The sequence below is a fragment of the Pseudoliparis swirei genome, chromosome 22 (genome assembly GCF_029220125.1).
Source record: "Pseudoliparis swirei isolate HS2019 ecotype Mariana Trench chromosome 22, NWPU_hadal_v1, whole genome shotgun sequence".
NCBI classification, from domain to species: domain Eukaryota; kingdom Metazoa; phylum Chordata; class Actinopteri; order Perciformes; family Liparidae; genus Pseudoliparis; species Pseudoliparis swirei.
Window position 1 is genome coordinate 9,275,717 of NC_079409.1, and position 25,413 is coordinate 9,301,129.

At 40.8% G+C, this 25,413-nt stretch overlaps 2 protein-coding genes across 3 annotated transcripts in view; both read right to left on the bottom strand.

Moving 5' to 3' along the window:
- LOC130212945 (Wilms tumor protein 1-interacting protein) overlaps positions 1 to 25,413 on the bottom strand; it is a 110,618-nt gene that overhangs the window by 57,182 nt on the left and 28,023 nt on the right. The window lies entirely within an intron of this gene.
- Positions 663 to 25,413, bottom strand: part of deptor (DEP domain containing MTOR-interacting protein) — a 30,152-nt gene continuing 5,401 nt past the window's right edge. For both annotated transcript variants that reach the window (XM_056444278.1, XM_056444277.1), the window contains exons 5-10: positions 19,111 to 19,289; positions 12,205 to 12,387; positions 11,386 to 11,523; positions 10,002 to 10,072; positions 9,436 to 9,540; positions 663 to 5,348 (exon numbers count right to left, since the gene is read on the bottom strand). In XM_056444278.1, coding sequence (XP_056300253.1) covers positions 5,226 to 5,348; positions 9,436 to 9,540; positions 10,002 to 10,072; positions 11,386 to 11,523; positions 12,205 to 12,387; positions 19,111 to 19,289 — 799 coding nt within the window. In that variant the 3' untranslated portion in view covers positions 663 to 5,225. The remainder of the gene's footprint in view (positions 5,349 to 9,435; positions 9,541 to 10,001; positions 10,073 to 11,385; positions 11,524 to 12,204; positions 12,388 to 19,110; positions 19,290 to 25,413) is intronic.

The window sequence follows — 25,413 nt, forward strand, 5'->3', positions numbered from 1 at the left end:
AAATGTCACGTGTTCTTGTGTTCCGTTTGAAACCAACAAATAGTTTTATTAAAGTCACTTGTGTTGCTGTTATTGGACGTTTCTGGGGCTGCACGGTGGCTACCACTGTCTCCTCACAGCAAGAGGGCCGTGGATTCAATTCCAGGTCTTCTCTGGATTCTCCAGCTTCCTCCCAAAGACATGCAGCTCAGGTTAATTGATCTCTAAATTGCCCATAGATGTGACTGAGCATGAATGGTTGTCTGTCTCTATATGAGCCCTGAGATGGACTGGCGACCTGTCCAGCTTCGCCCAATGTCAGCTGGGATCGGCTTCAGCGCCCCGCGACCCTAATGAGGATAATCTCGGTATGGATGGATGATGATGTGCCGTTTATTGAGTTAACAGAGTCTGATGAGGAGACACCGAGTAAGTGTTTACCCTTTCTAGTTTGCAGAACAAGCATATTTAAACTATACATTTAGTTATAGTTACCTGTGTCTTTGGTAAATATCTAGGTTATTGATAGACATATTTAATTCTGTTTTTTTTCTCTGATATCCAAATATATCTGTATATATATTTGTTATACATTGTGTATTTACTTGTTCTATATTCGGTTTTTTTACTAAACGATCAAATAAACAAACCGAACGAGACCGAAAGGACACAGGACATTTACAGAATAAGACAATAATCAGTTTGTTTATTAAACACGTAATCAACTGTTTAATACATCAGAACATCAGAATTAGCTTCAAGCTGCTTTGTCAAAAACAGACTGTGGTGCTGTGTTAGCTTATATTGTCGTCAAACCCAACATTAAATCTCTGACCGCGGAGAAAAGAAACACTGAAGGTGTCGGAGTCCTCACTCTGGCCTCATGAAGCAAAAATAATCCCTTTAATTAAGCAAGTGAACCAACCATCAAAGCTGGAGTATAAAACAGACAATATCAACAGCACAATGTAGAAGGAAGTACATTCCATCAGTACGTTGCTTTTGAAACCGCTGTTGTGCTTTTTGAAGGTGGTGTCCATAAAATACTGATTGTCAACAGAACTGCGGCACGATCACCTGTTACATGAGCACTATTAATATACAAGGTCATAGATAAACAGATCTGGGAACAGAACAAGAGAAAAGATGACCACCAAGTGTGATTAGCAGCAGAATGAGGTCTTAAGGCAGATGCTTTCAGGCTTATTGTTGAACAGTCAGTGAACCCGTTTCAGCCAACTAATGACCACTAAACTCCCTCCAGATGTTTTAATACACGTGAAGGGACACATTTGACACGTCTGCATATTTTCATTTGTTAAAACTCAACTGTTAACATAGTCAACCTTCCCAAACTGCCTTCAGACAAACAAGAAACATTTCCATCTCCTTTTTCAGAATCTCAGCCGCCTCATTTGAAAGCCACCACTAACGAAAACCCTTGAGACGAATCACTGATGTCGGCAAAACAAGTGATTTGTGTCACGCTACTTGCTGATTGGCTGTGTGGAAAAATCTTATTAAAGAACTAAAAATGTACGTAAACGTATCAAAATCTCTTGTGTCCAGAGTCCCTATTATGTTTTCTCCAAACACAGCAAAATCAAGAAGACAAAATATCCAAGACCTTTACATGGACAATGTAAAAATAATATGTTTTATGGCATCACTCAACAAATTGAGTGAACTATTTTGAGATCGGCAACCAACACAAAATGTCATGAATGTCTAAACAATGTTCTATTGTCATTTTATAAGCTATTTATTGAAACAGCTGAAGAAGTTTTGTTCTTATATCATTGTCCTGAAAATGGAGCATTGCAGAACATCAACAGCATGTGAAAATCTACTTTACCTCTGAAATGATTTGTCAGATAACTCAGTCCTACAAACACACTGAAGAAGCGCTTTGGATTAGAATGCTACATAAGCATTGTGTTTACAGGAATCATGCATTTCACTGCGTACAACATCAAAGCACATTGAGGAACGACACATGAGATGCCCACTGAAGAGCTCGCTACAGAGACTCGCGGGAAGTTCACCGTGACATACTTCTACTGTTTGGCAATAAAGATTTCCTGAATATATGTTCATGTTGAATAGAAAAAGTCGACTGAATTTGTATTTAGTAATAAATTCTCTTTAGGATTAAACTTAGTACAAGTTTAGTGAAGCAGGTGTTGTTTTGTCTAAAACAAACAAGTAAAGTTAGTTATGTATTGTAACTTCTTTTGAGTAAAGGCGAAGCCCTCCACGAGTTTTCACAACTAACGCTTGATATTGTAAATGCTCCACCCTCTTAGAGCTGTTGCTATTGGATAAAGGGTGAAGCTGATGCAGTCTATGCCCACAAGCAGAAAACATGCACCAGTTCACAAACTGTAAATTCCACATATCATATAACAGGGAAGCCCCGACATGTTAACGCCACGACAACCCAGTGTGCACTGTATGTTTGTACATGGGCAGACTGGGTGAGACATTTCTACTGGTGAAGCCTTCAAGAGAAATGATTCTCGACCAAAAAGAGTGTGTTAAGACTTTTAGGGGAGCAGGACCAATCCACCCGACTGTGCATCTCTGTGCAATGGGAGCTGCCGCGGTTTCCCTGCCAGCAGCTGCACCATGGAGGGGAACCATAACGCTCCGATCCACCGTACCAAACCGGTCCCACAACATCTGAACGGGTGTGGAGCGGAACTCTACGAGAATCGGAAGCCTGCAGCGCGGTGCTACACCTCGGGGATGTGAACTGCTTTGACGATGACAGCTCACCGCAGCCGAAGGGCCCACCGCCCGGTGGTTGATGTAAGCTGTCATGTTCCCTTTCCTCACCATTACATCTCTGTTTTGAGCAAAGTGCTTCGGGGGATTGCTCCCTCCTGTGGGACGGAGAGAGGATTTTAAATGATCATCACAATTTAAGACTGGCACATCTCACCCCGTCCAGAGAGGGACGTGCTCTGCGCCGGTTGTGAATTCACATCCACACCCGGATCAATTAACGACTGGGAGGGGAGCGGAGAGCTCCAGTGTTATATAGGTGAGGTTGTCAAAGGAAGACAAAACCGTGATCCCTTTCCTGTGTCACAGCTCCAGTGCTGTTTCCCTACAAAGTGTGCAAAGACGGAGAATAGCCAAATGATAGCCGGTTGTACTGGGATGGTTTTCCCCTGGAAGAAGAAACGCAGGACATTTCGCTGCTTGACAGGAATGTGGAAACACACAGCTCTCAGGTTGATGGGTTATACATCTTTAAGGTCACTATTGCACATTTAAAATAAGGATTTGTGGGCATTTGAGAGGCTAGCAGAGCTTTCGCAGCTAATCCGCTGACATGCTACCCTGATGGTCTGCAAAGTTGGACTTTGCACTGAAGCCTGTGCATCAATGTGTGATTCAGTGTGAGAATAGGTGAATGTTGACCGCAAAAAAATCTTACCGATTATGAATGCCGGCCAGGATAACTACAATAGTGACAGCTCTTAGGGGCGGAGCCTATACAATATAGAAGTGTTTGTTCAGGAGTTAAACAGAATTACAGACACAAACTGTATCAGCAATGTGGGCATCACAAATCCATGCTCTATTTTTCTGTTATCATACAGGACTGTCTCAGAAAATTAGAATATTGTGATAAAGTTCTTTATTTTCTGTAATGCAATTAAAAAAAAAAATGTCATGCATTCTGGATTCATTACAAATCAACTGAAATATTGCAAGCCTTTTATTCTTTTAATATTTAATAATTTTTTTATTGCATTACAGAAAATAAAGAACTTTATCACAATATTCTAATTTTCTGAGACAGTCCTGTATAATTTTTAATGTGATTATTTTCATACTAGTATGTCTAAGCACATGATTGCACAGTCTACACATGTGCAGTTAATTCTGATGATATTTTGGAGGCTAATGAGGTACAAATATATTAATATAAACATGAAGTCTTCTTTAGTCCAGCTAACCTTTACAAGGCTAATTTCAACCAAATATATTCACTAAAAGAATATCTTAAGTTTCCAAATTAAATCTGGTTGGCAGCACATGACTCCAATTGTAGTATTCATTTTGTATTTCCACTGGTACTTAATACACTTTAGTTTTTGGCAATAAATGCAACACGTCATAGAAATATTTCCAAGAGAAGACTCTCCAAGTTCTTATTCTTTTAAACAAACATCTTTACAAATAATGACAACTTATGTCAATATGTAAGTTTCTGGTTTGCATGTGTCATCTTAAAAAACAGAACTAACTAATAGAGATCAGGTGTAATTTATCATCTTAAAGACTCTGATGTTCTCATTGCTGTAGTTTATGAGGCTTTATCTGATACACAATTTTTCTAAAGCAGAACCACCTCAGTTTACTTTCATAACTTTGCTATAAACATTGTGTCTGTTAATGTCACATTTTATCAGTTATTTTTTTTATTACATAAACTTATTCCTAGTAGCTACAAGTAAATCTACCTGGATATCAATTTATTTGTAAATGTCTTTCACACAACAAGGGTAGAAATGTATATTTTTTCTATTGGCTACATGGTTGCCCAAGCAAGAAATAAACACCCTGAAACCCGACCTGTGATTTACGAGCTGTAGCTGTAGTTTAAATGCTCCCTCTCTGTGTCTCCCTGGGTCTCCCAGCAGAGGGCAGTGTTGAGCCTCAGGAGCTTACGTCCATGGTTGGAAACTAACTGGAGGAGAGGTCACTGACAGTCAGAATGAAATATTCTTCCTTTTTGTTACATTTTCAGGTTGTACTTGTTCAACTCCGGGTTTCTAATGAAGAACCTCATCTCTCGTCCTTCAAACACTCTTCATGGTCGGCAACAGATTCATGAAACAGTTCTGGTTTTAAACTCAAACAGAAAACATGGGTCTTCCCATTCCACGCATAAAGTCGGCGCCACTTAATTACGACTGAGAGCCTTTGTGAGCACATTGGATCACCATCTGTAGAAGTGGCAACTCTTATGCCTCTAAATCCCTCCAACCCCCCCCCCCCCCAAAAAGCACAACCTACATGTTTTGTCTACAGGTCGAATCAATTACTTGACGTGTGTACCTTCTTAAACACACACTGTGTCTTAGTCATCCACCATGCCCAAACATTGTTGGAACAGAGCGAGTGCGAGTTGTGTTTCAAGTCGTCCAAGTTTCTCTGTCGCTGTCTAGTCCCCATGTTATTACTGCAGTATTCGTCTGCGAGGGATTCTGCCACAGCTCTGCTCAAACTTATGCCTCCTCCATCACCTCCATGACTATTGTCCGGGGTCCGGTCAGGATCAGGCTGCTGACGGTCCGGTAGTCCTGAGCGAGGACGTTCCGTCCGTTTACCGACACCACAAAGTGGCACACCTTTAGAAGAGAAAAACAGAGAAAAGAGAGTTGATTGATGCTGAATTGGGCTATAATGCTTTTAACCTTTCATGCTAATCAAACACAAGTGAACCAGGGGTGGAAGTGAAAGCAATGAAAGAGGGGGAAAAAGGGGAAAAAAATACTTCATTGCTTCAATTTGGAGATGTTGTTTAACAGAAGTGTTAGGTTGAAATGTTAATATATATATATATTTAAAACCTTTACTCAATCAGGTAAATAGAACATTACAAAATATAATTTTCAAGGGAGCCCCAGCTAAGATCACATCGATACGGTGTTTCGAACGCGATACACACACTATTTTAAAAACAAAAAACACACATTACACTTTAATATAACACACACGTAAAAAAACTTAAATATCTGTCGATGTTGTGCAGCGTTTGGAACATAATCAACAGTGGGTTATGCCGCAGGAAGAATTTGAGGTTGTTGTTGACATTTTAATGCCTCGACATAAAGAGGACCTGCAATAAGCTTTACTTGCCAAGACCTTAATAAAAGCATGTTGTGCCCCCATCTCCCCACCGCCACAAAACAGGAGTCCTGTTTGCTGCAAGGGGCATGCTCCAAACATTTCGGTCCAACAAACATTTGTCCATCACAGTGCAGCTAAAACGACCCCAAAACATAAGCAATCCGACAATGCTTCATAGGTCGCACTCAAATCGCCAACAGGAAAGGGAAACATGCCAACACGACACCAGGTACAACATGGCAGCCAAGCTCAGATCTCTCCTGTGTCACGCCTGCCGTAAAGTTGTTTAACTTGCTGTTGCAACTCGACAACACTGATAAAAAAAAACAGCTGGTTTGCAACTGCTGCTGTTGCAACATGATGCTGCTGCGGTCTGGCTCTTTGCAAGCTAACACAAGTACACACACACACAGCTCCCAAAGGTTTTCCAACAGCTCTGCAAGATGCAAGTTTGCGTCAAAGAGAACCAAAGCACATAATCACTCCGATATTTCTACTGGCTATAAATCGCCAAAGTGTAGACGCAGGCCGAGTGACGATGGAAGAAAAGCTTTAACAGATGTGTTTTATGGGTTATTGACTCAGGAAGTATTTACAAGGAGTAGCTATTCAAAGCCAGACTGTTCTTTGCATAGAGTCACCGATGTCAGTATTCCTTTACTTCACAGGTATTGCTACTAAACGTTTTCCCGACCTTGATGAATGTCTCCGGACGGCTTAAAGAGAAAGAGACATTACAAGAGTAAGAGAAGAAAGGAGGGACAAGAAGCCTAGAATATACCACAGTATACCACTACTTGCAAAGTGAAAGTACTCTCTTTTTCTCGACTTCTATTCTTTTTTCTCTCTTCAACCTTTCCTTAAAGCCTTTTTAACACTTTTCAACTGCTCCCCTCTTTCTCTCCCACTGATGCCTCTCCTCTCTTCAGGCTGTGGGGTTGTTAGTCTTGGCTGAGGCCCAACTGGACTTAATGGCTCCTTGCACTCAGAGGGTTAAAATCACTCTCACACAGAAGAAGGAAAGACATAGAAACGGGCATATAGAGAAGAGAGCATAATCGCTGAGATATTCACGCAGCAATGACCTGTGTACGCAATGTAGAGAATAGTCCCTCTTTACCAAAATACTCAGGTGATGGAAGACCGGAGGCCATATTTGCTTTTATGACACGTGAGGAACCGGAAAGCCAGAGAAACAGCAACCGACTGACACGTCAGGGCTCCCTGGCAGTCTGGTGTTTTTGGAAAACATTTGTTTTCTTGCCAAGAATGAATGAAAGACCCAAATGCAACCCAAAACCAAATGGCCAATAATAATTTCAGGCATCACGACCTCCCTCAAACTGAATGACAAGCGAAAGGCAAACCGATCTGAATCTAAAATGAATTAGGGCGACCAATTTGGGGTTTAAATCGTAATGAATCCACACAGTCTGTTTCTTTAGCTCACTAATCAGCAACGTAGTTTTCCAGTTGCCTGGCAACCTCAGGCTAACGACATGACTCCAGGGTCTCTCGGAGTCCAAAAGAACAGGCACTGAGGAGTATTTCCCAAAACGTTGAATTTTTCCTTGAAGAGAGTCAGACCATTAGATGTGTTGTATATGTTTCAACTGACAATTGTGCATCTATATATATATATATATATATAGAATTAGAGTATTGTAACATTACAATATGCAACAGTGTCTGATTCATCTCAACTCATGATACAGAACATATGGTTCAGGACGCACACGCACACATACACACACAACTCTATGCTGCTGCCTTATAGAAGTGCATTAGGATCATAAGTGCTCGGATCCATTATGGTCCAGACGATGCTAATGTGTGCATCTGTGAGGTGGAAAAAGATACAGAGTCGAAGTGTTTGAAAGCATTTGGGTGATGAGAACCGAGAGGAGCTTCATGTTGCTTCTTAGCACCTCCCCACTGAGGTAAATAGGTGTACGTTTCCCCTTTGGCCTTCTGCCTGGACCGCGGTGCCGACACCTCACAGCACGGCGTTCCCTCTGCGTGGATGTGTTACTGCTTCATGATGACACAGCAATAAAACTGCGCAGGTGGACAAGGATAAACCTTCTAGGAACAGCAGGGAGTGCAATGAACTCCTAATAAATAAACCGGTGACACTGTAGCTCATGAAAGATAATACCACCTTTCAGACTGAACGAATAGAAAAAACGCACAAAAGTTTAAATACCAAAAATATGGTGTTAAAGTATGACATGACGTCCTCACAGTGGGTCCACAGTCAGGCCTCAATCAGGTCAACAGAGCTAATCACGCAGCATAAAGATACGAACACACACACACTTTATGGGGACGCATTAATAACACACTGTGGACCGCGACACACGTTTCCACGGGGATACCATTTGACAGGAACAAAAGCAGAAGTGATATTATTGACCGTTTCCCCTTTCAGTGCGAAACCTTTAGATGCTCTTTCCTCATCCGGCACACTCTTCAGCTCGTGCTTATTCTCACTTCACAGATGTGCTTCTGTATTAGCTTCTCTGCACCGGCTCCCTGTAAATTCATGAATTTTATTTAAATCCCTTCTCCTTATCGACAAAACCCTCGTTGGCCAGGCACCGTCATATCTTTAGGAGCTCACCGTCTTCTATTATCCCACGACAAAGCTGCGCTACCAGAGTGCGTGGGGTCACCTGTAGTTCCTAGCGTCTAAAAAAGTAGGATGGGAACTACAGAGTCCTCTTCTGTGGAACCAGCTTCCAGTTTCAGTCCGGGGGGCCGACAGTCACCGCATTTAAGAGTAGGCTTAAGACGTTCCTCTTTGATAGCGCTTATAGTTAGAGCTGGCTCTATGTCCAGCCCTTAGAGATGCTGCTATCGGCCTTCCTAGGATACACCGAGCTCCTCTCTCTCCGCTTCTTTCTCTCCTTCTGTATGAATTCATCTCCCATTAATGCACATTAAAAACCCAGCTTCTTCCCTGGAGTCCCAAGAATCATTTCAAGTGTCCATTGGACATGAGCAATGATTTATCAATTATTCAAAACGCAGACTTTTAAAACACAAACAATAGTTTATGTGCTCAATAACTTTACTGTTTACTCCACTTTCTGGCTCCTGCTGCTTTTTTATTCAGACTTTGCTCCCTCCTCCTCTCTCCAAGTTGTGGTTTAAGCTTTGCATTCCCAGGATTCCTTGCTGCCACTATGCTAACATACATTCACGCCACCATTACATTGTTTTACCACTTCATGTTGTTCTCCTCCCTCAATAAGTTCCCTGCCGATACAGCTCCTCTCTGCTCACAACCTTCGTCCTCATTACAGAATGAGTCCTTCTACTCTTCTTCCTATTCCTTCCCGATTCCTCTCCGTCATTCTTGTGTAGCACTTATCTCACAGTCCGCACTTAAATGATCAAGTATGTGAGGAAAATGTCAAGTTTTGATTTCAATCTCAGACATAACAACAAGAGCTCCCTCATATTACGTTGTGGTCCCACTGACCAAAAAAAAAAAAATACATCCTCATCTAACCTTTGTCCTACAGAATACATTATATAGGCTACATGCGGTAACACTCCATCCATTCCTCCTGTCCTTACCTTCATGCCAGCAGCGGCTGCAGGTCCTCCTGGGTCCACCGCCTGGATGTGACAGGGTGCGCTGCCTCGCACCACGAAGCCCCAGCCCACAGCATCGCCGACAATCTGAGGAGCAGCGAGAAGACAAGAAATGTTGATGTGACGCGGCACGCAGTTTGTATTTAAGTGAAGCCGAAATGTGCTTAATGTGTCGTTGTAGCTCGTTAGTAGACCTTTGTGGTTAGATTATCTCCGCTATATACTGTTCCCCAAAAGATCAAGAACAATACATCGACACTATGAAGCCATGTCTTATTATATAAATGATTGCAAACACGTTACATTCATGTCCCTAGTATTATTCAAAGTTTAGTATTCTTCAAGCGGTATCCTCAATTTGCAGCGAGCAAATTCATCCGACACACGTGCCGGAACTTCCTGCAGAGCCACATGACCTGAATGCCCTGCCTTAGTGTGAGAGAGGGAATGTGTGACTGAGTATGCATGACAACATCCACGCTGAAGTGGTCTTTGTTAGAGGTCTGCGTGTGTGTGTGCATGCGTGTGCTTGTGTGTCTGAGCCCTACAGTAAATGTCTTCTTTAGAAAAGGTCCTCCTGGTGTCTGCAGCTCCTCAGGACTCACTTGTCTTTTCAGAACTGTTGAGAGAAACACACACACACAAAATACCAATTACTACGGTGACCGCGGACACAGCCAAATAAATGCATGTGCACACATACTTAAACCGGCACACGCACACACAGACATAATATTGTTGGCTAAAAAGTGTGTCAAAAGGGCTCATGGCAGTCACATGCCAACGGGGCCTGGAGGGCCGATGCTTCCTGAATTATTATAGCTCCCTTCCCCTCCCCATTGCTCAATTCAACATGACTGCGGATTTAACTGGACTTTGATTTGTCAAACAATATTTGAAAGTTACATTAATTCCACAGATGTAGGAATAACCCCAACACACCAGGCATATAATAATTCCCACACAAACTTGTCAGTATGTGCGTATTTGATAAATCTCTTGCGGTCTGTGTCGTACATCTAATCTAGTCTAATCTGTTGAAACCCAGGAAGTGGAGTGAGAGACCTTTTTATCCTCTTGGTCTTTACATTTCCATAATCTCTCTGAAGAAGTTCTGATCTGATCAGATGGACAGGACAAACTCTCGTTAATATCTCATCTCTTCATCTGTCTGGCTTCATACATACAAAGCAGAGTTGTTGTACCACATACTGTGAATGTTTTATATTGTTGGACTCCTCGTCTTCCCATAGTGCGATACGCACAATTATTGAGGTTAATTTGAGGCAGAGGGGGATGATTTATGTGTGTGTGCCTTCCCTTACCTGTCCATTGTGCATGGCGTGTGTGAGTGCTTATGTCGAGGGGCTCTGATGCTACAAAGAGACTCTTTCAAGGACTCTGAGGTCTCCTTTGATGTGTCTAATCTAAGCGCAATAGAAAACACACACACACACACACACCAATTCATTGATTACCACTTGCTACAAGCAGCACATATTGATCTTCCTCCAATGTTAACACAAGGTCATTTAGCCTCTCTTCGCCATAAGTTCCTTTCTTTCTTTCTCAGTCCACTAAAATAAAGTAATGAATGGCAAGAGGGGGTGGAGTAACTTTGAGTTTAACTTGTTTTTCTACTTAACAATATGAAATTTAAGTGAATATCATTTTATAAACCACATGTATAAACAAGTGTCTTCGTAACACATTTAATCGATAAGTGATCAGGCTTTTCCAAAAAGGCTCCAGGCCTGAGATTTACATTTTCAAAATTCTGGATTTTCCCAGGTTTTTCATTACCGTGCAAACCAAATAAAGAAGAAATTGAAAAGTGTGTTGATAAAAGCTGAAACATAACCTCTCTTGTATTTCCTGTAAAGAGATGAAGAGTGAGGCTCTCTATGTGTGTGTGTCTGCATGTCATCTCACCAGACTTGGGGTTAAAGAGGATGGGTGGGCTGCTGCTGAGCGTAGGACTGCTGCTGTAATAACCGCTGCTGCCACAGCTGCTGCTCATGCTGCTCCGCCGGACTCCGACCACCACCTTAATCTCTTTAGTGGGACTCACTGACGCCGAGCGGGAGACAAAGAGAGACGGACGGGACAACGCTATAAAGCTGGATAGAGACTGACATTTTTAATTACAAGCACTCTAGGTTACCGCTTTGAGTTTTCCCAGAGGAACTAGTGTAGAGAATCTCCTGTCATAGTTATTAAGATAAAGATGCTTCAGCACAGCTCTAAACCCGGCCCATCTATTGTCAGAGTTTGCTCAAGGCAGAGAACTGGACTCTGGTTCAGGCTCCTTAGACCTCTTCTTTCTTTTAGATTTACATCATATTATAATCATTTAAATGTCTTTGAGGAGATTGTGAGTCCCATTTAGGGAAAGCCAACTTGGCAGTGTGAGCGCACAACAGGACTCAACACTTTTGACCATGTTCTTCAGCCTGGCTACACGAAAACCTCGACTGTATTATCTTCATATAACAGATACCGCCATGGACGCCATGTGTCAAAAGAAGATAACGCAATTGCCATTAAAATATCCACCCCAGAAGACTGAATCCAATATCTCAGGGAAATATATTGTACAGTGAGAATAAATAAATATAACTGTTATGAAGACATTTATAGATTTCGGTCAGGCTTCAATTAAATTAATTGCAGCTTCTCTGTTCTGAGCACTACTAATAGCTGGCATACTTAACTATATAACATTAGACATGTAAATGGAACAGGCTGTACCTGAGAGGAAGCTGGTGTTGCCTCCATCCGAGTTCTGTTTGCGGAGGCAGAAGGGACTGTCGTGGCTCTCCGGGATGCTGCGGCTGCGCTCGTGAAGAAGTTCGATCAACCGCCGCCGCCGCCGGAAATTCATCCTAAACTGGTAGAGGAGGGGCCCGCTGACAAAGTGGTGCTTGTTGGTTACTGGTGACAAAGAAGAAATGGACATGGAGAGAATAAATTAGCCTTAGGAAGAGAGAGACGAAGAAATGAGACAATTGTAGAGAACATGAAATGCTTTTTAAACTTCATCATAATGGGTATTCACTAATGTCTGACCTGAAAAACTAAATATTGTCTGCGGCTTTGTAAACAACAGGAATGTCTTTTCGGTATTCCTTCTTAAGGATAAATGATGTAGAAGAAGGCAGAGTGATGTAAGGCATGAGGAAATAGACTAAGTACCACCACTACATGAACAAGGAACAGTCTTTCTCTGTGAAATAGTCAAACTCTAAACACCAAATTAGTTTAATAACCCAGGAAATATGTAAATGATTTTTTCCAAAGGTCGGCTTGGCTAAGAAAAACAGATTATGCTGAAACTGAATTCAACTGAGCAGCACAAAACAAACTTTCCACTGGACTGAGATCACCTGTGCTGAACAAACATAAAGTGACCTCTGAGAGCGTCAACCTCAGCCTCCACAGCTGAGCTGATATGACCAGAGGACAATTTTATTTTTGTGTTAGTTTGGTTTTTAAGAATTAAAAGTATTTTATAAATTCAGAGATCATAGGACAGCATTTTAGATAAAATTATTCACAGGATGAGACACACACAGGTAACAGTAGAGTAGATGAATCTCACAATTTATTCAAATACGAATTTCATTTACATTTTTTTATATTTTTTATATTGTAAAAAACCTACATTGTAGTTTTTATCCTATTTTGATCTACTGGTACGTCTTGGTTGTCACAATATAGGCTCGCAAGATGTTCTTAAAAAAGTACTGCACTAAATCACATGAAATGCACAAGCAGGTCAATAAACCCATACATCAGATACCTGCATAGAGACGGTCAACAGCCTTTGTTCAATTTTATTGATATATTTTCTTATTTCGACATTATTTACAAATTTTTCCAAAATGGAATATGTGAACATAGCAATAGAAGGTACACATTTTAAATGTTTTCCTATTTCATATATCCTTCGTCCATCCCTCCAACATCAGTGACTGTCACAGTTACTGCATGTCAAATGCTAATCCAGTGGTTTTCGACATGAAGTCATTTAGTTATTGTTTATAATCCTGTGGTTAGTCCACATGTCTTTGTGTGGTTGGGAAGCTATTGTCACACTTTTAAAATCCTTTTATTAAATGTAACAACAAACAAAACACTATTGAACACTGTCGAGGAATGTTCACTCTCCTTGTCAGAATAAATGGACTAAACTATTAGAAAACATTGACATTCTACTATCTCTTTGCTAATTTGCTTATTCTGCTCATGCTGGTGTGACTGTTTGTTCGATACATCGACTGCCCTCTGACAAGTTATGTGATTTATTTGCTTCTATTATCTGCACATTTTTCTTCAGGTCTGTTTTGAAGCGTTCTCCTCAGTAATCGCAGCTGGTCAGACGTATAGTGGAGCACAACAATGCTCCCACATTGTCCCTCAGAAAACAATGATAACCAAACACAATGTGGATCCATCCAGACTGAATGCGAGTGAATGAATGAATGTGTGTGAGTGTGACCTCTGCAGAGAGTTTAGGAAAGCAGATAAGATTAGCTACTTCTCAAACATGTTCATAATGTGTTTATAATGTGACCCGAACGTCTTTAAACACATTACCACGACAGATAAATTGGTTTAAATAATCATCTACTGTAACCACAGGGCGTATGATGACATGACAGTGCAAAGTCTGCATATCATCCACAGGGAGGATGACACTATGAGGCCAGCAGGAAGCTGATTCGACTCTGTATTACATTAACTAAGTGAAATGCTTGTGGTATTTTTATGATGTACTATTGCTTATGCACATACACAACCTGTAATCCACACCAAAGTCGTTCCACATGCCAACAAACAGCTGTGTTGACGGCTATACAATATGCGTATTTAATGCCTAAACTGTGTATTTATTTTTCTTATATGTATCTTTAGATGAATTTAAAAGACTGCTGAAATCTGCAGAATATTGAATGTCTCTGCATCGACAGCCTGATTCATTCGGACACGAGAGTGAACCAAAGACATCAGCTTCCTGTCAGGCAACGGAAAATATTTCTACGCTCACTGTGAAAGAAAATCTCTCTCGTCGCGTTCTCGCTGTGGAGCGGAGAATGACGACCATTGTGACACAACCAACCAGCGAACGCACACGCACACACACTATTATCTCGAGTAGCTCAGCATTAACTTGCCGTTCTAATATCTCTCCAAAGCACCGGATCAGGAAGAAGACGTCAACAGCTTTATGGCCTGTACTGGAGTACTGAGGACTTAGAAGTATGCCTTTAACTGGCTTGATTTAACGAGGGGCTGCAACACACATTCACACCTGGGAGCAACATGTTTGATTACACACAAATTGACACAATTGTATTATGCTCTTCTAAATTGAATGAGAAAGACATTTCTCAAAGCTTTTGGTAAACTACTTGAGGATGCACTGAGTACCTATCTCCTCTTTTTTCTCTCCTTAAGGATGAATTTTCATCTCTCAACATGCACTACTAACTCTCTGCTTTCCCCTTGTCCTTTTTTTCTTCACGTCATGGGGTCGGGACCCCCTATGAGACGGCATAGATCTCTCCCTGATGGATCGTCTGGTCGTGTCATTCCTTCCTGCTCTGACCTGTTGTGCCACTGTCCTGTTCTCGCCCTCCTCTCCCCCCACCATCCATCGCCTGATGGATCGTGCTCCATGGTGAATATACCTACTACTAACTATTCTTCATCTCTCATTCATATTATTCATTATTTTAACTTAACTAAATCTGTCCTTCTCTACATTGTCTCTCTCTTATCCTAGGAGGATCCTCCTCCTCCTCCCTCCTCCAGGTTTTTCCTTTTTTTTCCTTTTTCCCTTTCGGGGGATTTTTTTTTTTTTTCCTGGTCGGTTGTGAGGTTTGGGCTATGTGTTGTGTGTGTATTGTATGTAAAAAGCTCGAGACAAATTGTAATTCAATTGAAATTGGGCTATAAATAAATTGGAATGAATGATGATGGGCAGTAGCCGACAAACATATGAACTTTTGGCCTCTACGTGTTTTGTGATTGCTCCTTTTGTTGGATTTTAATTAGAGATGCACCGATCAGGTTTTTGGTGCCGATCACCGATAATACCGATCACCGATCACTGAAATCAGTACCTGCCGATCCGATAATACCGATCACGGTGTCGATTGAAGCATTCTATTTATTGTGTAGCATTATTGCCTAGGACTATGAGGAAATACATATATAAAGCAACTCAAACATTAAAGAAATTACCGATTTCTTTAAACATTTAGGACTTTTACTTTGAAAAATGTCCTCATTGAAACATTAAAATTGTTTGATTGCTATTGTAGGGGATTTCAGATATGTATGGAACACATCTGCATTATTCATTTCCTGGAACTCTTGGGGAAATCTATATACAGGACTTTTCTTAACATACAAAAGTCTGACTTATTTGTATAAACTCTTCCTTGGTACAGTAAAAATGTTTTAATTTTAGCATAATTTAAGATAAATCTCAGAAACGATCTATAAAGATACAAAATCAGTTAATTGTTTACTTTTATATGTTCGTGTATGATTTGTCGACATCTTATTTTGAAAAACGGATGTTGTTTCACGTGGTTCTTTCCGCTAACTTTGCAAAACCGGATGTTGTCTCTTAAATCCTTCCGCTAACTTTATCAAAACCCTCGCGCACTCCCGATCGAATGCGTTTACCGTGAGCATCAGTCTGTAGGGGCAGACATGTGAGAGTCGGCTGAGTTGACCCAGAGATTCAACTCGGTACGCCGCTCGGTGCGTGAGGATCCCCTCGTGGTCCTCTCACTCTGCGGCCCTCGCCGGGCGCATCGTCTCCGTTGCGGTGCGCGGCGATTGAAACGTCTCTGATAGTTCTCGCAGATGTTACGTCATCTGATCGGCCGTTTTGAGAACGCCGATCAACACCGATAATGGGAATATCGGCCGATATGGATCGGCGCCGATCAGATCGGTGCAACCCTAATTTTAATGTTTGAAGTTGATTAAACATTAACTTTGTGAAAAATAAAACATACATCAATATCCATTTCTCTTGTTCCTTGTTATACAAACATTATTCTGTTTTCATTCTGGAACAAAATCTCAGTCAAGGGACATTTCTTTTTTTTTACTATTTACTATTTCTTTACATTTCAGATGAGAGCATTTTTTACTATTTGACACACTACATTAATCTGATAATACTATTTTACACAATAATATTTTACTGGCTCCTGTAGCATTTTTATTTAACATTTTTAACCTTGTGCCGTTTGCTAATAAATTTAATGTAATATCCAGAACATGTGATCACAAATTCCACTACTAGATTGTTTTGAGCCTGTTTAACCGACTCTCCTCTCATTCCAGGTCCTGCCACTCACACCATGAAACCACTCATTCCTCTCACCTGGTCTTCTACGGACTTCTCATCTGCAGCTCATTCTCTTCGTAGTCTCTCACTACTTGTGTCCGTCCCCTGTCAGATTGTCCTGTGTGTTACTGCAGAGCTCTCCAGCGCTACTCTAGCGTCTGTATCTGCCTGTTCCCGACCCTGCCTGCCTGTTTTGACTTTAGGTTTTCTGCCTGCCCCTTTTGGGATATGTTTGCCTGAGTGACTGATCTCCCGGTTTTGACCCTGCCTGAATACTGAGTAAACTGGACTATCCTTGTATCTCTGTCTCTTTGTCGTGCTTTTGGGTTCCAGCTCATGTGTAATAGTAACCTTTACATGATCAGCTTAGAAAATGTGATTAAATACGACATAATGCAAGATTTAAGAAACCTTTATAAATTCTTACTTTAAAAGGAGCAACCTGGATTAGCTTTCAGTATATTAAAATATATATGCATCACATAGTGGGATTAGTATTTTCCACTTGTTGCCAGAGTACCTTTTCCACCACTGTTAAGACTACGAGCTGAACAAATAACATCAAATCTCAAATTTGTAGATAACATGATGTTGACCTCCTGATGCCTGTGACATTCAGGTCACATTTTCCTTGCGTCTATCACTCAGCAACATTGAGTAACTCCACTTTCTCTTAAATGTGGACCTGAGGTCAGGCAAAGGAGACACAGAGGGTGCATCCCGAGTCACTTAATAGCATCCACGTTTACCTCACTTGCATCTTCTGTATGCAAGAAGAGAAGGAAACAAGGAAATATGTTGAAAGAGAAATGAGACGTCCTTTCCTCTGTCACGTCTCGTGAAGCAACGTCTATTTCTGATATCAGCTGATCACATCTGGATCAGATCTCAGTCGGCTTTAGAAGCTGGAGAGACTTTGGTGTCGGCTCACATTATCACTGTACTAACACTAATAAAGACAGTTATCATCACTGCCAAAGTGGATGTGTTTTCTGTCTTTAGTCTGTGACCAGTTTAACAAACTGCATTGTGTATTTATACACATTGTGTGGAATTTATACTGTGTTCTATTTATAAGCGCAGGATCAATTTCTACCGGCAGAATTTGTCTTATTTAATAATTTTTTGCGTCTGTATCTTTTTAAACTCTGATTGTAAAGTCATTATTAAATAACACCAGAATAGGATTATGGTTTCTCTTGAATAATGACAACTCATCAAACCTGACACTCAGGAATTATCAGCCACACCTCTCCAGGTCTCCCACACTTCAATTATATTCATAATAAAAGTTATTGAGGGAAATAACATTCCAATAAATCCATAAAGTTGTTTGGGGTCCCATTGTTGAAATTAAATTTAACAATTTAGTTTAATCTGTGATCTTTCTTCACTCTGGTATGAAACTCCAGTGATGTTGAGAAAAATCACAACAGTCTGCATTGTCCAATCAAATAACGGATGAACAATGAGGGGGCGTGTGGGCCTTAAAACACTTCCTGGATGGTTGCTCTCGTGCATCCTCGCTCATGGCTCCTCAGAGATCCCTCCTCGCTCCTCAGAGCAGAAATAAGAGCTTTGGCATGGTCCTCAATATGGCGGCGGAGAGCAACATTAAGTTGAAGTGAAGAGCGAGGAGATGGCAAATAAGAGACTTGGGATGTAACCAAAGCGATCCCAGCCAGCATGACATAATGTGGGTCAGTTCAGTACGTCTGGGAGCCCAAAATAAGCTGTAATCAGTTTTAGGAGTGTACAAGAACAAGTGCTGAACTATTTTCTGTGTGAATGAACGAGGTCTTTTCACAAAACTGTAATCCAGGTTAGCCGTTTCCATAATCTAGACATATCTATAATGCTTAAGTGGGCAAATGGTTCTCCTGCAAATTGAACTGCACTTGACTTTGTCAAGGAGATTTCAAAACGGTGTGTTTAGGTGTGCAGATGGGGCAGTAATCATACTATGAGTCAGTAAGCACAAGAGCCAGGTCAGCAGAATCAGTCGCCATGACGTGCAGGCGGAGCTCTTCGACAGGGTCATGCAGGAGGAGGGACGTGACTAAATGCAGGGGCTCCGGTGTCAGATCACTCATCTGTCAATACTGGCACCTGCTCTCAGACTGAGCGGCACTCAGTTGAAGCAAGTAATACAATGTTGAACTACTTGAAATTGAATTGAACCCTGTGTCCTCGACTGGAATAATACAGTTGTTGGTCGACACTGCGAGCCGTTCTCATAGTTCCCTGTACACGAAAGAACAGTTTGCCCCAGTCTTCCTCACCATGCTGGATGATGCCATGTTCGAGAAGCCTCCGTCCAAGCTGCTCCGCCTCCTCCCTGGTCGCCATCTCGCCCTCCTGCAGCAGCCAGTCGATGAACTCAGTGGCCACGAGCGCCCGCTCGAATGAGCCGTTCTCCTCCTCTCTGGTTTGTAACAAGTTGTTTTCTGTGTTCATCAACCTGTGGAGAGAAGAGAGCAACGTGCCGTTACTTCAGTTGGTCAGGAAGTCAAAGTGTGTGATTGTTGCTTTCTAAAGACAATCTAAATCACTACGTTTAAAATCTAGTACCCAAGACACTAATGGTAGTTTGAAGTGAGGGGTTTAGCTTTATGGGAACCGTGTACAAGTAAAGCCATTGGAATCAACACCGACAGTAATAGAGACGCATTGATACACATATTGGTGATGATACCGACTGAAACAGCTGGATCATGAATTGGTGACAATGGGCCAATCTGGTATTGGATACCATTATTTTAATATATAAAACAATTGAGTACATCTATATCTCTGAATTCATTTGTTACATTTGCAACGTTGGAAAGCAAGGCTAACGTCAAGCCGGGTGTTGCATAAAAGAGTGATGGCGGTCACTTCCACACAGCGAGACATACAGCTGTTCAATCAAACACTCATATCGGATCAGTACTTGCTATCCAAAGCCAGGTATCGCGATTGGGACCGAGAAAGTCCGGTCGACGCTTCCCCATAAAGTAAAGTACTCTTGACTATCAGGAAAATAGATGCGATTATGCTACAACATTTATTTTGCAGCTCTGGTGGGTGTCTCCATGGCAACAGCCAGCTGGGCTCATGTACTTTAGCAGTGAATACAGCACAATCTCATCTAATGGAGCGAAATGAGAGTTCTCAGAAATGCTGCAACATTTATAACCATTGGACACACTATTAAATTATCCATGAGATGCGTTCGGTGTTCAGTAAAACTCGGGGTTATCGGGAGTAAGATGGCTGTGTGGGAATTTCCATCAGAGACTTTGAGGGCTCAATAAACATCCCTTTCCCAGCAATAAAAGAAAATACTAAATATCACCATTGAGGCTGCAGTTTTGTAATCGTCTTTCTTAGAGGACATGGAGCAGGTAGTTGTATCTCTTTTAAATGACACTAGATGACACACACAAACTCAAACAAACAAAGTCAGACAAGTACCCACATGCACGGAGAAGCATTGCTGACTCTCTCTTCTTCTCACCCATCACTTACACCCAAACACGGTCACCAGAACATTCACACATCATAAATCACCGAGATAGTGGTAAAAGAAACGATAAGCTTTCTGTAACACACCTGTACATGTCCAAACATGTGCTTGAAACAACATTTACCATCAATAAAGTCAATAAATGTCCACATGCATGTTATTACATTCCCACATTCTGTTTGAATGGCTATCAATTATTTACAAACAGTCAACTCAACAGTCAGAGAAAGACATGAATATTTGCACCACCATAGAGTGGCAGCAGGACTGAGCCCTAAAACCTGTAAAGGAGACGGCATTGTTGCACTTCTAATTCCCTCGTCTCATCGTCAATGGTTCCTTAATTAATGGATTTTTGGTAAAAGGTCTGAAATAAGATCTGTGAGAAGATTTGTCCGTCAGTAGATAACCTCTCCTGTAGATTGTAAAGCTTTTATGAGTCTTAAAAAGGTTGTTTGAACAAGTGACAAAATAAGACGACAAAATATCGTTACAGCCTCGTTTAAAAAACTCAATGTGCACGTGGTGGAATGCATTTACAGCCCAGCGGTAACTTGCTAGATCCTTTGTGGTTGCATTCGTTCAAAAACCACAAAACAAACACACACAAAAGAACAAAACGTGTACACATCCTACTAGAAGGCCGACAAAAACATGTCATCCCTGCACCACTCTACAAACAAAGAGACTTCAGGATAGGAGACTAACCACTGACCTATTTAGACCAACCCAAACTGGAAAGAAGAACTGGTGGTTCAGTAAAGCTAGCTGGTTTGTATATTTATTATAAATATTTATATATATATATATATATATTAATATTAATATTAGTTGCAAAACCTCTAGAGCCCAAGGAAAACAGCTTCCCCTTTAATGAAGCTAAATATATGTGAAATTAGACTAGATGAAAGCTAGATCGGGGCTGGTCTAGAAGCTCCTCTCTGAGTTCATTCAATTATGACTGATGATCCAGAGCTGCAGGCCCACATTTAAAGAGATGAGTTACATTGTCATTTAACTTGGTCCCAGGGTGACATTGTATTTGTCAAAGTTCAACCTCGGTTAAGTTAAAAATAGAACTGCAGTTAATGAATTTAAGAAAATGACTCATGGGTAGTCAACACACTCAACACATCTGTTTAGCTTCCGTGGGACAATGGCTCATATTAGAAGACAACATCATAATACAAACGTTGAAAAAAATAGACATGTTCCATGAGACGTGACTATGTACATAAGGCCATTTAATTAATTTAAACCTGTTAAGTCAACAGACTGGGTTAGCTTCAACGGACTAAGCTAAGGAAGGTTTGTTTTTAAGCAAACTAATAAACAATGAATTATTTAAAAAAACATCAGACCTAGAGTCATCTGACCTGGAGGATGATTTGGAGGAAGCAGAACGGCTTATTTTTGTATTTGTCAGGCATTACATTTAAATATTTAATGCTGAACTGAAGTCATTTCTAAAAGTATAATATAAAAAAAATTCTGAATTGAGCTAAAGTGGAGGAAATGCCCTCCTTTTCTCTTGACTGTTGCATTTGCGTCAGAATTATTGATCAGTACTGTTTTAAAACGCAACATTTGGGCTTATATTGCCACTTTTTAAAACAAGGAGTGGAGATGCTAATAGTCTACATCAGAGGTCCGCAACCCATGCAGGGGTTGAAGACCCCTCTCCATCATTATAAAGTGATTTTTTTTTCTTAATTTGATCTGAGTAGTTGTTGCGGTATTTTAGAAAATAATACAAGAAAGAAATGCTATACCTCATTTAGAACCCGTGTATAGGAACTGCATTTGTTGCCGTGTCCTTTGTGGCCAACTAGTCAGAATGTTTGAGTCAACACTTTTTCCCACTTCATGACCTCATGTCAGCTGCACTGTGGCGACTTGAAAGCACAGCGTGTGCCGTAAACACAACAAGTTCTGAACCTTCAATGACATATAATCTTAGTTGCTGTCTGCAAAGGCGACTAACAGCGACCTTATGGAACAACAAATAAAAGATAACATTGCTTTATGTACTTATCAGGAGTTTCAGTAGAGATTAGAAGGACTTTATACTAATCTAACGAGTTAAAACATAAAATGTTTAAATGCCTTGATGGTAAAACTTCCTTTGATAATAACCACGTTGGACTCCATCTACTTTCATAGCCAAAGCCATTCTACCAGTTATCAGTAATTCCTGTGGAAACATTAGAAACTAGAACGGGCACTCGGTAGAGCGCATACCTTCACATATCACAAGATTGGGCATTGAATTATGAACATTTTGGCATTAGTTGCATGCCAATTGGACAAAAATGTATCGTGCTATGGTAAAAAAAGATTTTGACCTTTCCATGACCTTGACCTTGACCTTTGACCTGATTGATCCCAAAATCTAATCAAATGGTCCCCAGATAATAACCAATCATCCCACCAAATTCCATGTGATTCAAGAAGATTTGACCTGTTCATGACCTTTGACCTTGACCTTTGACCCGATCGATCCCAAAATCTAATCAACTGGTCCCCGGATAATAAACAATCATCCCACCAAATTGCATGCGATTCGGTTCAATACTTTTTGAGTTTTGCGAATAACACGCATACAAATAAATAAATAAATAACTAAATAAATACACGGCGATCAAAACATAACCTTCCGGCATTTTCAATGCGAAGGTAATCAAGCAGCTGATGTAATTAACCAGCCATCATCAGCTGTAACGTAGCCGATCAGCGGCACATCCGCTTCCTGCTGGCCTCAGAGAGACATCTTCTTACTTTATATTGGTAGAAGGCCCAATGAACCAGTCGGTTTAGAAGTTAAAGGTTTTGTTGCTCTCTGTTTATTAAGCAGCACGTGTCCTGTGTGTTTGTATCAAAGAGAAAAGAAGAAAAATAAACCTGTGTAGGATGTACAATGTGGTGTCGCGTATGCAATTTGCAGTTTATGGAGTAAAACATGCAACATGGTCCATTTGGATTAAGGACTACATTTAGATGTGGCAAAATACCACAGAATATGGTACGGGCATAATTAGAGATCTATAGAAAAGTACAACTTTAAGAAGTTTTACATCACAAGCAAAATAAGACTTTATCGAAAGTCAAAGAATTTTTGTTAGTGTAAAAAAAAAAAATTTAAAAGGACACATGGGACTCCTTTTCTTCCTAAAATATAATGGCATACTTTTTTTTGTTTGTTTATAGCTTGAGTCCTTAATAACATTAAATCTACAATTCATCAGAAATGGAATAGAAAAGTTGGCTATTGACAAGATTGGTGTTTTTTAAACCGAAATAACAAGATGAATCTGAGCGACAAAACAGCGGTGCCCTTCCACAAGGCTCATTACCCAGCTGCCCCGGTGAGGATCCTACTGCCGGTGCGTGTGCGAGCAAGAAGCATGCTCAGTAAATCTACTTCACATACAATATTAGACTCTAGTTTTGTTATTCATTTATTTAAAATATAATTAATTTCATTTAATAGTTAATAATGAGCATGACCAAAAACGATATACCGTTGCCATTCAACCTCAATCTAGAGTACACACACACATGTAAACAGTCGAACTGGAGAACAATGTATTAAGAGGCCTGTTAAACATTGTCCTCCTAAGCCTGTCGCCTAGGAAATGCTGTCAAAACAACGGCTTGAAATGTCTTCCTGCAGTTTGTTTCTTTATTGCTCTGTATACGCTGATATGACAATTGACAGCGTCCGAGATCAATGTGTGTTTGCAGAGCGCTGTTTATTTTTCTAATGGAAAAACTAGATGTGAATACAGCGGTTGACACGGTGAACATACAGTTTTACATGCGTGTTAGAGTGCTAACATTTGATAATTATCACTAAAAACTGAAATAGGATTGTTATTTGTTTTGCTGGTAACATTCTAAATGATTTTATGATGATGGTGTTCGAAGAAAAGTCAGCGGATCTCCTGAGTTCATACAATTCATCCTGAGAGAGACGTGAATGTGTGTCCTACTTATATTTGTTGAGCTCTTTCAGTCTGGACCAAAGTGGAGCAGCGACCTACATTAACTTCCCTTGAGCCACTTGAGCATGACTAACAAGACATACAGTCGGGCCATAAAAGTCACCATCCGTGGTGAATTTCAATGAAAGGTCAAGAATATCAGTATTTTTGTCACAAATAGATCCAGAAAACTGAGTGCCAGAATATCCAAAAGACAGAAAAAGAGATATCATCTCCTTTATGACTCTGCTGAGCAAGACATCTAATGAATCTCATGAATTGTAGTTCAACACTTACAATCTAACATAAAATATTGCCATTTAGTTGAATGTTTGTAAACCTCTAACCAAAGAACAAAAAGGACTATTACCTGCGCAATAAATGTAATCATGAAGCAACTCTAGTTCGCAAGCAACCACAGCCAGCTTGAGGGGGGGGGGGGGGGGGGAGTGAGTGTGTGTGTGTGCGTGCGTGTGTGCGTGCGTGCGTGCGTATCCTGGGCTGCACCATGGAGATTACATAAACACATAGCTTTGAGAGCTGAGACGACAGATGTGCCCCCTTAGAATATTTCTTTCTCTTACGCAACTGCTCTCTGTGTGTGCGTGTGCGTGCATGCGTGAAAATAAAACGAAATTTAGGTCTCCTTTTATAAGAGTGTTGCGAAGCATGTGTTAAGAGAGGCAGAGAAATATTGCTTACTCATGAGACAAAGAGGTGGCAGGATCCGTGGGACAGGGAAGGGGAGTCAAGCTGAGCGAGTGAGAAGTCCAAAAATATGGACATTGAGTGTGTGAAAACAGTATTTGAGTGAAATCTCAAACTGTAGGGATGCAACTGAGAGGAGTGGAGACACACAGAGGACGTTTTGGGGGGTTACTATAGAAACGATTAGTCTCGTCAGGATTGGAACGATAGCATCATGGGTAGAAAGCGGTTAACAAACATAAACAGTATCATTAGTGGTGTCCTCTGGCCCATTTCTGGACAGATGAAAAACAAATGTTCTAACCATCAATGGGGGCTTATGTCTCTGACACATGCGATCACGCCGTTGAGAAAACTCTCACAAGGAGAAACGAAGACAGGAAGTG